This window comes from Falco peregrinus, chromosome 10 (assembly GCF_023634155.1).
Source record: "Falco peregrinus isolate bFalPer1 chromosome 10, bFalPer1.pri, whole genome shotgun sequence".
NCBI lineage: Eukaryota > Metazoa > Chordata > Aves > Falconiformes > Falconidae > Falco > Falco peregrinus.
Genome location: NC_073730.1, coordinates 23739835 through 23752320, shown reverse-complemented (window position 1 = coordinate 23752320; position 12486 = coordinate 23739835). Strand labels below are relative to the sequence as shown.

The window sequence follows — 12486 nt, the reverse complement described above, 5'->3', positions numbered from 1 at the left end:
TTTTTTTTTTTTTTTTTTTGGCCAGGAGCTACAGTCCTTCTGATGTGCAGCATGTTACAGCAGACTTGAGGGTCTCTTCCATCTCAGAACGAAATGCACTTAAGAAAACAGAGTTTGTGTTGTCAGGATGCTGATTGAATCAAACCTGCTCTCTCTTCTCTCTTACAGGTTACCAGGACAATGCCAGTACTTAGGGCTGCCGGTTGCTGATTACTTCAAACAGTGGATTAATCTGAAAAAGGTACTTTTGTGCAAACTGCCATGGTCCCTGTCTCTGCCTGCACTCCCCCCCCCCCCCCCCCTTCTGCTTTCCTCTTTAAGGCGGTGTCTAATAACTACTGCTGTTTTGCATTGAAATGAGTTATTTTCTCAGAAGCTGGGCTGAGCGAGTCCTCTGGCTCCCTATTGTATCTCTGCTAATAGAGTCTTACTGTACTTGATGGGATGTGTTCTGCAGCTGGGGAGAATCCCATTGTGGCGGGCACAGCGCGGTGTCTCCGCATAATAGTGGGACACTGTGAGGCCCCTCTTCAGCAAAGGTTGTGTTGGCCCCGACGTTGCTGCCTCTGTTTTGTTATGCAGCCATATAAGACCCCTAGGAGCACAGTTCTCTTTAGAACAAATTCTGGTTGATGAATGCGGAAGTATTCCAGTATAAAAATCAGTATTTCCCTTTGTGGTATGGGGAAGGGGGAGGTGTCTCAGCAGCACGTCCACCTAAGGTCACTTTGCAAAGCAGAATGCCTTGCACTTTACTGTTGATGCCTTGCGTTGCTCCACACCATCTCTGGGTGTTTAAGGAGCAGCCTGCTTTGCATCCACAGGGTCTCCTGGCACAGCTGCTCCATCTGCCCAGAAAAATGTGGTGATAACTGTAAGTCACAAATCAAAGTGGGAAGAAAAGAACAAGTGTGATTACAAGCAGTAGCAGGGTGAGGGGGCAGGCTGGTGTCTGTGCACAAAAGAAACTGGGGTGGCCCTCCTGGTTAAACCTTTGGATGAGTAAGATTCCCTTCCCCCATCCAATTTAATGTTTTATTTGGGTTTCTGCACCTTTTCCCAATAATTAGGGGTCTTGATAAGTGGAATTTGCTTGCAAACAGCTCGTTGTACTTGTGGGCTTTTCTTTTGTTCTTTTATTTTGTTTTTAAATGGAAGCATGAGTGACAGGCTGAGCAGCCGCAGAAGGACAATTTGCATGATCTGTTCCGTCAAATAGGGTAGAACATGAACTTAACAAGGGATGCTGGCAGCACATTTCTGGCTGAACTTGTCAAAGGGTCTTGTATTTCCCTGCTGTCAGAGCAAATCTTTTGGCTGATTGCTGGTCCTTGGTAAATGAAATCTGAAAGCACATTGGGGCATTCTGCAGTTCAGTGACCATTAATGATCGCCATTTGAAGTTCACTAAACTTCCGGTGAATGGATAGCAGCTATATAACCAGCAGGTTGATGGCTACAGAATAATACTTAAAATATATATGTATATATATATCCATAGGTACTGTGATGTTCTCTAAGAAGTAGGTTGATCCAGCCATGCTCCTCCTCTGGGCTTCAGGGTGAATGACTTACAGCTCTTTCCCATAGTTCAAGGCTCCTGGATTTAGTGTGTTAGGAGCTGGGTTTCATTGTAACATGGACGTCCAGGCAAGTGGCTGTTCTTCAAGATCGGTGGTCATGTGCTGTACTTCAGCAAATACTGTGATACTCAGCTGGGGGCTGGTGGGCATCCGTGAAGCACCAAGCATGGAGCTAAAGGCAGGAGGAGGAGGGAAGCTGTTGCAGTTATGTTCCCCTGCCCAGCTCTCTGAAGGGGTCACATGCTGAGCATGTAGGACTGGGGCACGTGGGCTGGGGCTGTCCTCCTCTGCGGATGTGTTACACAGAAAGTAAAGCTTCAATCTCCTTAAGATCGTGTGGGGAGATGTGTGTGAGAACTGTTCAACTTCCTCCAACCCCTCTAATCCCTTAAAAATCTGAAGTTTTTCTGATTCTTTAGTATCTGACACCCTGTGACACAGGTTGGCTCCAGGGTGCTTGCGCCCCTCTGGGAAGTGACCCAGGTTGAAGAGGAGAGCAGGGACCTCCTGTCCTGTGGCTAAGAGCTGCTAAGACCAAGCCCCAGCTTGCTCTCACCCCAGGGTGAGGGTCTTTCCATGCCACTCACTGCCCTGCTCTCAGAGGGTGCTTGTGGGGGAACTCCCTGTGTTTTCATGAGGGAGGATTTCCAGCCTAGACAAGTAATTCTGTGCAAGCAGCTGGACCCAATGGAGCCTTAGTCTCTTTTGAGTGAGCTCCCAGTGTGAGACGAATAAGGGTGGACAGGTAACTAGCCCCAGTGTTCTTCCCTGCATAGCTCAGGTGGCCCCTTTTCTCCTGCCTCTGGCATGTTCCTGGCTTCTAGGTTGAGTCTGCCTCTGACCTGATCCATGAAAGTGAAGGTGTTGCGGAGGATGGGGGGGGCTGTGAAACTGCTAATTTCTAGGTCATGGATAATGCAGAGACTTGGATGTTGAGAAAACCTGATGTCCTGAAACCAGGACACAGGCATGTGTGACTGACAGCAGTCTCCTGCAGGCTGGCCCCGCCTGCATCTGCTGTCTCTTCTTTGGGTCTCTGCTTGTGAACAGTGATAACAAGAGGACCCTTCTGATTCAGGGAGCTGCTGCTGTAAATACAAGGCAGTGCAGAAGTGTGGGATTACGTACAGTAAAGTGTGTGCATGGGGCAGACATGTTTGTGTACCTGTGTGTAGTGCAGCAGCAACAAAATATGTTCCAGATCGCTTCTGCCCAAGCACACACAGCTTCAGCTCCTCTTTGTCTCTGTACTGTATCATTTGAAGAAACAGTCCTTGTCTGTGCTGTCTCTGCCAGAATGCAGGATGCTCCAAAGCTCAGGAGTTCCTCTTCCTGAGGTGGTAAGACAGTCTTTCTCAGGGTTCTTTCTCCAATAAACTCCTTCCCTTGTCACTCTTGCGCTGCACGAGCAGTTGAGGTGCAAACCTCATGCCTCCAGGCCTCTTTGAAAGTTTCCAAGACTTGCCTCTCGGGTAAGCTAAGATGGGAATTGGCCTCTGCTAGCTGCCATGCTTGTGTTGCCACAGGCAAACCTTTTGGGTTGATCTGGCTGTGCAGGTGGTGGTGAGCTTCACACCTGACAGCTGTGATAGTGGCCACTGTGTCTTGCGATCTATGGAAAAAGCCTTCTGTGGAGGACAGAGGGTGAAAAGCTGGCTATGCACTTGACTGCATTTGCTGAAGTTTTGCCGTGCCCTGTGCCTCCCCAGCCTGCTAATGCGTCCCTTCCATCAAGCCTGATCGGTGTTTGCTGACATTTTTAATGTCACTGAGCGATCTTGTATCTTTAGTGAACTGTCAGTGTAGAGCTGACTCGGGGCAGAGAGTTTATCATGTTCTTCACTTCCATTAGCTCAGCCTTGTGGGAGGGCAGCAGAAAGCAGAGGAGGCTTCTTTGAATGCTGCAGCATTTGAGGTATCCCCCTAAACCATCTTGACAGAAAGCCACCATCCCATCTGCCAGTTCTCCTTATGTACCCATCATGTCAAGCCACAGAGGCCCTGTGAGTTAGAGGTGCAGAACCTGAGCTACATCGCTGGGAGCTGGATGCTCAGGATGGAAACAGCAGAGATCACTTTGTGTCAGGAGTGAGGGGCACCAGTGGAGTAAGAAAGCAGGAGGCCGTGGGTCAAGATTTATGCAAAAAGGAAAGCTGCTGCAGCTAGCAAGCTACAACCGAGCTGCTGCCCCAAGAGTATCCTCAGGTAGCCTGGATAAATTCATTAGTGCTTATTCTAACACAAGAGTTGGCTCTCATCCATGCTTGCTTTGCTCTTTCGGGAGCCTCTGTGGTTTATCGTTCCAGGTCCTACTTGCGTTGGCAGCATGGTCGGTCCCGTGATAGATCCTCACCCCACGGGGATGGAGCCAGCGCTGTGTTAGGCTGAGGGCACAGTGCCTGTGATCACAGGGCGGCTGGGAGCCTGCGAATGGGAAACCCAGTGGGCAGCAGGAGTATCCAGCACCACCGGGCTGGGAGGGCGTCACAGATGGGAGAGTGGTTTGATGGAGGGAAGAGGTGGAAGAAAGGAGGTGAAGCTAGATTTTCTTACAACTGGCTCGTCCAAGAAAAACATTGGAAGGACGATGAGAGTGTCAAAATGGCCAGACCGAAGGTCTGACCTAGATCTGCTGATGCTTGCAGGTGCAGCAAGGAAAGCATGGTTCGAGTCAGCTTTCTCTGGTTCCCAGCAACTGTCTTTCAAGGGTTGAGGCTGGCAACTGCCTCCAGACCACTGTGTCTAGCACCCACTGTTTTTACCATGTCTGTCTATCAGAAACTTGCATATCCTTGTCTGAATCCGTTCATGCTTTCAGTTTTACAGCATCCTGCAGCAATGAGTTTTGCTATTTAATTATGCTCTTTATTTATGTGTTGTGTGAAGATGCAAGTCCTTTTGTTTCTTTTAAGCATACTGTCAGATTGTTTTCTTGGGCCTAGGTCTTGCATTGTGTGAAAGAACAAATAGGTGTTTCTGGTTCTTCTCCCTTGTGTTATTCTTGACTTGAGACCTCTGCCATAGTCTTGCTTAATTGTGTCTCTTCCAGAACAGCCTATCTTGTCAGAGGGCTGCCACAAAGGCACTTGTGGGCTCTGTGACTCTAGAACTGGGTTGTGAAAGCTATTTTTAATACTGTATACACTATCCTGATCTTCTATTTCTTCTCTGGATGTTATGCGTTTAGAAGATAAGGAATGTTTTATGTATACACTGAGGGATTGATTTATTCCTTGTTTTGCAAATTATATTTTATTTATTTTTTTAAAAAAGACAGAGCTGCCCCTTTCTCAGGACAGTTGTCCTGGCATGTCTGACCATCTTTGATTTCTGTTCACAGAGGGCAGCACGTCTTTAGATACAGGAATAGTGGTTGCTGTAGAAATGACAGAAATCTGGTCCTAGTTTGACATCCTCCTGAAGTCGGGAAGGCTTTTTATGAAAGGCAAAGGTTGCATGATGTGTGTGGAGGAATGCAACTTTCATTCTCTGGGCATCACAAAACAGAGCTGACAGGGTCTTGGGGAGCACAGCATGACCATGCTGGGGTTGCCATGGCTGTGTGCAGAGCTGGCCTTTTCCCAGCCAGCCTTTATTGATCTGTAGATACTCATAGTTGGAAGCAAACTGTTAATACACATGCACAAATGTTTTAAGGTTTCCTATTCACATTGTGAAATCTGACAGAGGAAGCATGTAATAGGATGTTTTTGTTAATATTTGGCAACTAGAAATAAACACATCTTAAGCAAACAAAGATTTGCTAACAGCTTTTTGTCTCTCCTCTGAATTAACAATTCCTTCTGCCTTTGGGTGGGAGGAGGAGCTCTGGGTGCTTCTCAGGCACTTGGTGCTGAAGTGTCTTAAGCACTTTAGATGAGGAACATTGAAATGGATGCAACTGAGAAATGGTTTATTTTTTGGTCCGTATGCCTGGAAGTTGCTTTCGTGAGGTCTAGCTTCTTGAGGGCTTACTGTGATGGTTATCAATTGCCTGTTTATTGAGTTACTGGCTATAGGGAATATAAAATACCTAGTAAGGTTAGAAGAGGCAGAGTGCTGCATGGCCCAAGCATCAAGCACATGAATAGATGTTCCCATTTAACAGGGAGGAGCTTCTTATATACCTATGGTGCTCAGTGCTTTGCTGGTTTGCAGCATGGGTGAGTGCTCTGAGACCCTGTCATGCCTTCCTTCAGCGGGAACTGTGCTTTCCTGGGCTACTTGCCCCTGGCTGCAGAGCTCTTGGCTTTGGAAAGGCAGGAACGGGAGAGGCTGTGAAAGGAAGCACAAGGAGAAGCACAGTGCCAGGGCTAAGGGGAGGAAGAGAGTCTTTTCTATGGAGATTAGGAAAGAAAAGTGTCAGTGCAATGGCATTGGTACATAGTTGGAAGGAAATGGATGGAATTGCTTGCAAAAGCAAAATGCTGCTGCTCTGTATTTACAGAAAGGCAGAGGATGCTGTGTCACTGAGCAAGAGGTTTGCTGTTGCAACACAATTTTCTGATAAAGTTAAGTGGTGGCTTTTGGTTGGCATTTTGCATAGCTGGTGTACACAAGTCTTAAAGAGCTAGCTGAGAAGCCCTGGACTGTTAATAAGTCTTTGAACATGAGGGAAGTTCTAGAGGACTGGAAGAAAGCTAATGTTGTACCAGTAATTTAGAAGGGCAAATGGGATGACCGATGAAGTAATTATAGCCCTATCAGCTTGACATTAATTCTGGGCAAAGTAATGAAAAGCCAGATATCATAGTTGATTAATAAAGAATGAAAGGAGGGTAATATAATGCCAATCAATGTGGATTTATGGAAACTAGATCTTTTTCAAACTAACTTGATATTTTTTTATGAGACTGCATGTTTGGTTGATAAAGGTAACCATGTCAATGTAATATACTTCTGGAAGGCATTTGACTTGGTACCTTATGACATTTTGATTAAGAAACAAGAGTGATACAAAATCAACATGGCACACATTACATTGATTAAGAACGAGCAAACTGACAGCTCCTAGCATTTAATTGTAAATGGATAATCATCATGGAGTGCATGTCTTCCTAGTGGGGTCCCACAGGGATCTATTTCTCAGACCTCTTGTATTTAACACTTTTATCAATGCCCTGAAAGAAAACATAAAAAATCATTTTCGATAAAGTGTGCAGATACTGCATCTAGGAGGTGGCTGCAGTTGGATTTGTAAACAGGGAATGGTGAGTAGGAGCAGAGGAGCTGGATCATCTCTTTCTTTGGGACTGGTTTGACCGGTACAGCATGCAGAGTCCTATCTCTGCAACAGAAAGAATTGTGGAAGCTTGATGACTGGACGAGAACTGCGAGACCCATGGGAACAGTCACCGTGCAGTAAAATCCATGGGAGCCATTTAGGGTACTGCAGAGGGGTAAGGGAGACTTGGCTCTAGTCCCTAAGTATCTAAAGAGGGAGCCAAAATGTGGCGAGAGGCTCCTCCAGTCTAGCAGACAAAAGCATAAGCAGTTCCAGTGCCTGGAAGCCAAAGCGAGGTAATTCAGGTGCAGATTTTTAGTGAGGGTAATTAACCATTGGAACAACTTACCGAGGGCTGTGGTGGGTTCTCCAGCTCAGGAGGGAAGGTTTTTTCCTAAAATGATCATCTCTGGTTCGAACGGGAATTAATTTGGGGCAGCCTCGTGGCCTGCGCAGGTCAGGCCAGCCGATCGCGGCGGTTTCTTCTGCCGTGACAATCTTCGACCGTCTGTCTCGGTGTCGCTCTGGCTGCTCCGTTCCCTTGTGGTGAGAGCACCCTCAAAGGCTCCTGACTTGGGGGAACGCAGGTGACGTGACTGCCACGAGGCTGGGGCTGGAGGCGCCAGCATCTCGGGGAGCGCGGCACCGCTGGCACGGGCAGGGGAGCCGTCCTGCTGCGGGAGCTGGAGCGCGGCAGCCGTCCACCACTTCTCCTTTAAATCTGTCGTGCAGCTGTCTGAACTCTGAAATTTCTTTCACTCTCTCCCTCGCCTTGTTAACATGTGTTGCCTTTGGGGTAATCAGGGAAAAAATATTATGTCCTTTTACAATTACCGGGTTTTGGAATATTAAAATGTCTCTCTGCATCGGCAGTGTTATTTTGATTGGTATTCTAACCTTTGACTAGCCCATAAAGCGAGCCGCTCTTCAAGCCAATATTGCAGGACTGAAATTTAATTCCGAAATGATTCCAGATAATAGGGAGACAGATAATATATGCATGAAGGATATTATGTTTGGACTAAATGCAGCAGGGCCAGGGCTTGGGAGTTGAATAATAGCCCAGAGTGAGTTATAATCTGTGGGACAGAAATACCTTACTGTCAGGGCCAGGAGAGGAACTCTTAAATCAAAGGGAGGGAGATGAGGAGGGAGTCGAGGATAGTCATCTCAAAGGGAAAGGGCATCCAGGAGAAGCCTTAAAGGAGCAGTCCTCTCTGTCCTGCTGCAGAGTGACCTGTCCTCCCATTCTTATTTAACAAGGAGTGCTGAGTAAAAACACACTTCCAAGGAAAACCAACATGTAAGGGGTTTGTGCTGGGAAGAGAGGTTGAGACTCTGCAAGTTCTTGGCAGTCATTTGCCTTTCGTCTTCCTGGACTCATTAGAAGGCGATGCAGGATGGGTTGATGCATCAGACTTCTTTGCCTCAATTTCCCTGGAAGTTATAACCAGATGGACCGAGGTGAGTGGGCTTGCAATACGTACTAGAGTAGGGTGCTCACATAGCCCAGTGGAACTATCAGGGTTAGTTCTGGTATTTTTGTTAGTTCTGGTATCAGGGTAGTTTTCACATAAAACAGAGGAAGCAGAGGCATGGTGTGTAGGCTGCTTGGCCAGCAGTTGTTCAGGGCTCTGCCCTCCACCTTCTCAGCCTGGGACTCACTGGCAGGCAAGGTTTTCTCACGCCCTCAGAGCTGCTGCCCAGGCTGGTGGCTGGAGACACAGAGTAGGAGCATCTTGTGTGACAGCTGAGGTGCAAATGCAATGCCTTTCAAATACTGGAACATTTAAGAAGTAACACCCCACTCTGGGCTCTCTGCCCCAGGGAAAGAAACCTGGGGTTTTTGCTGTCTGCTCCTCTGCAAGTGGCACTTTGTGCTTTGCTGGCAGCTTCCAAGAGTGGTGGAGCTGTCAGCAGGGTACTTTTCACTCTGCAGTAGCTCAGCCCTATGACTTTAACCTGCTGGGCAAGGCATTGGGAGTTTTTCTGTAGCTAGACTTCCCAGAGCATTGCAGAGTACTGTGCTGACAGCTGTCCTGGGAGGAGGGGAGCTGAGCAAGCGGAGATGGAGAATGATCTCTGCTGCTGGGGTGACACAAACCCATGTCGATATAACGGGCTTTGGCTCAGTGGCACGAGCTTATAGTTTCAAAGTAATGATCCCAGCCTCACATTTCATTTCCTTTTCTTGCAGTCTCAGGAGCTGGTCTTGCTACAGCTGAGAGGGGCTCTAGATACAGCCTGGAGGCTTCACTGGTTTTGGATGACTTGAGCGATAACATACATGCCCATCCCAGGAGGGCAGAAACAAGCAGTGTCCATCTTCGCCTAAATCAAATGGTTTTGTGTTTCCCTCTCCTTTGGCTTTTGGTGGTTGTTTTGGGGGTTGTTTTTTTATTGCATCCTAAAAGCACAAGGGCAGTTTTCTGTGGGCAGTTTTTCATGTGGAGCATCCTAAAAGCACAGGAGCAGTTTCTATACAAAGAGTTTTGGGAGCAGACAGGAAAGATGTGATCCCCAGAGGTTTAATATAAGTTCTTGGTCTTGGTTCACCAGAAAGTAGCTAAGTTTCCTGGCTTGCAAAATAGCAGATTAGTTTACTAATTCCTTTTGGCCATAAAATACACACCTCTGTGGAAAAGCACCCTTCTTGCTGCCAAATTAATGCCAAGGAGAAGGCTGTGGGCTGGGCATATGCAGCCTGTTTCTCACTCGTTGCCGTTTAGACTGCCGAGTGAGTAAAGACCACCTCTGACAAGGTCCTGTTATGTGAAAGCCGTTCAGAGCTACTCCAGTGCAAAAGGGACAAATCAGTATTTTGGTCCTGTTAACAGTAAGCCCTTCCTGGAACTTCTTCCATCCTTCTGTCCTTCCTTCCCATAGCCATCCTACATGTGTTTTAGCATCTGTCCATCTCATGGCATTTCGTACATGGGTTAACTTCTTTTACCATCAGGGGTTCTCCTACACTCTCTTTTGCTAATACGTATTAAAATGCACTAGGTGCATGTTAAAATCTTTCCTCTCTTCCTCGGCAAGGTGTTTTGGAGCCTAGTTTTAGCCTTTGGGACAAAGCAGTTTTGCATACTGCACTCAGGGAGGACCTGGCAAAGGTGGAGAAAGCCCAGAAGGAAACAGAAGAAGGGTCAGAGAGCTGTAAAACATCACCTCCAGGGGAAGACTGAGGGATCTGAGATGTTCAGCTTAGAGAAGACCAGGCAGAAATCATTTGTAGAGGAATGAAGGTGCTCGGAGGAAGGGAGAAGTTTATTCTGGTGGTTGTGGTGGACAGCTCTTGGTCATGTCATTACCTGCTGCCAGGAGATCAGTAAAGTCTCTGCGGATGAGGGCAGGCATGTGGGACCTTCATCTCTTAAAATTTTCACAATTCAGAAGAATGTGGTGGGGATGGTTTGGGTGGAGCTGGTCCTACCTTGAAGCAGACAGTGTGAGTCGTCACTCCTCCCTTCCTGCCCTGTTTGCTGTGACACTTCTTGCACCCTTGCGCTTGGACACAGGCTCTATGCTTTCCCTGGGACACATCACTGAAATTTGGAGTACTGGAGCTGGGAAAGAAGGGGTGGTTGCCTTGGGTGCTGCGTACGGTCTTTACTCCTCTCTCCTGATGCTGTCTTGGCCAGATCAGTATGTTTGTATTGGGAAGATCCCAAAGCAGCCTTTATGATTTGGTAGTGCCTTCAGGCTCCAGCAAGGACCAGGGGCTCCTGGTGCACTGTGTGGTACAGCGGGCTCTTGGATAAGGCAGGAAGGTGGTGAGTCAAGAGGAACTGAGGAACACAATTATTTTACTCGACCTCCTGCAGCCTGCAGGTACTGGACAAAGCAGAGAGTAGAATTTGGCTTTTGTGCTTTTTTTAAACCAGCGCAAAAGCTTTGACTTCTAGATGAAATTGTAAGCAGCCGTTTGCTGAGCACCCTGCAATGGTTGCTTTACCAAAAGCATCCTTGTCTGTGCAGGTGGTTGGAGTCAGGTTGGTATTTGTAGTTCTTTTACATACACATTGCCATAACCTGCAGGCAAAAGGCAGAGGTGGCTGCTTAGACCTCGCGTGCTGCTCTTCCTGCTGAGTGCCGTATTGCTTGGCTGCACTTCACTGTGCCTGTGCTCCCCTTGCTGGGGATTTGAACATCTGTCCCCTGCACTGAGGAGCCTCCTGGTTCCCATCTGGCTGCGTGCATGCTGTTGCTGAGGTTAAACATACTGCTCAGACCCTTACACCATGAGTCTGGTTGCTGCTTGCAGGTTGCTTGCTTGAGGAAGGAGCCACACTGGCTGTCCTGGTCCTGCTTGTTCATGGGGCAGTGTGCTGTAGGTGCCAAAGAAAAAGTTTTGGAAAGAGCATTTGAAAGCAAGCAAAAGAACCCTCATTGAAATCTAAGCATCTTGTGCTTTTTTAATAAGAAATCTTTCTACAATGTCAGTGTTATGCAGGCTGTGGAGTATGGCCTGATGGTCCCCACATAGGGCCTGGACAGACAGGGAGCTGCTGCAGGGCTGGTCATGGTGTGACTGGGACCTGTCAGCTGGGTGTTTGCTGTAGCTGGGTGTAACGGTGTGTACAGCATGACCACAGACAGCATGGCTGATGTGCCACACGCTTGCATCCAGACTTGCCCTGTAATACACCCTTGGCATGGCAGCCCGGGAGCAAACCAGGGAAACCATAAGAATGGTCAGAATTAGGCTCTCAGTCTCCCAGTGAGCAGGTGTCTGTCTGGCACAGGTCTGGCGTTTCACCCGCATGCAGGAGCACAGCCGTGCCTGTGGGGCACTGGTGCTGCTGGCAGAAGCTGGGGACCTCCAGTCTTATGTGCCTGTTTATGTGACGCTGTGGTGCAGCCTATGTTTTCCCTTGTATCATGCTTTCTGCGGTCAGCCGGAGAGACTGGAGCCTCCTGTGTGCCCTTGTATTGCAAGAGGCAAGTCTGACCCTGGGCCTGACACAGCTCCCTGCAGCCAATACCAGAGCAAGGCAAGAGGAGAAGGGATTAGAGGCAGAGCATGTTTTACAATAATCCTGCAACGTGTGCTGCATTCCAGGCCAGGAGGTGCTGGGAGGCGAAGGTGCAATGTGGGAAAGATGGCCTTTCCCAGAGTCCTGTAGGTCAGGCGAGGTGCAGAGCATCTCTGCATCCCAGGCCTTCAGCTGGAGCTTTTCATGGGTACCAGCACAGCTGCCTAGTGCCTGGGAAAGGAGCTGTGTCCTCTTTTCTCTACATTTAAAAGACAGGAGCTCCATGTAGGAACATGAAAATGGACCTGTGTAGTTCTCCAGGGAGGGATGAGGGGTTAATCAGATTTTCTAGCCTTGAGGATTAGAACATTAACTGGTTCAGTTGTCATTGTCCTACCAAGCCAGCATGGCTACAAGAGGGAGAGTGACTGCCTTCCACATCCACCAGCAACAGCAGGCTGGTTTATGGTAGCGGTCAGCTTGCCAGTAAATGGAAAGAGCCTTTTTTGTATGAAATGTTCCTGGTGCCCCGTGCTGAGTGTGATCACTATCCTGCAGAAAGGGATGGGACCTTTGCTACTGCTTTCTCAGCTGGGAAAGTGTGGGTGTGCACAGCCTCTGCCCCATTGCATGGAGGCATACCGTGGCTTGGCTTTTGCTTCTCATGGGCTCAGTATAAAGGGGTAAGAGATGCTGAACT

General features: G+C 48.1%; 1 protein-coding gene across 4 annotated transcripts in view; it reads left to right on the top strand.

Moving 5' to 3' along the window:
* Positions 1–12486, top strand: part of ERI3 (ERI1 exoribonuclease family member 3) — a 135209-nt gene that overhangs the window by 53153 nt on the left and 69570 nt on the right. For all 4 annotated transcript variants that reach the window (XM_055815877.1, XM_055815878.1, XM_027788332.2 and 1 more), the window contains exon 6: positions 169–241. In XM_055815877.1, coding sequence (XP_055671852.1) covers positions 169–241 — 73 coding nt within the window. The remainder of the gene's footprint in view (positions 1–168; positions 242–12486) is intronic.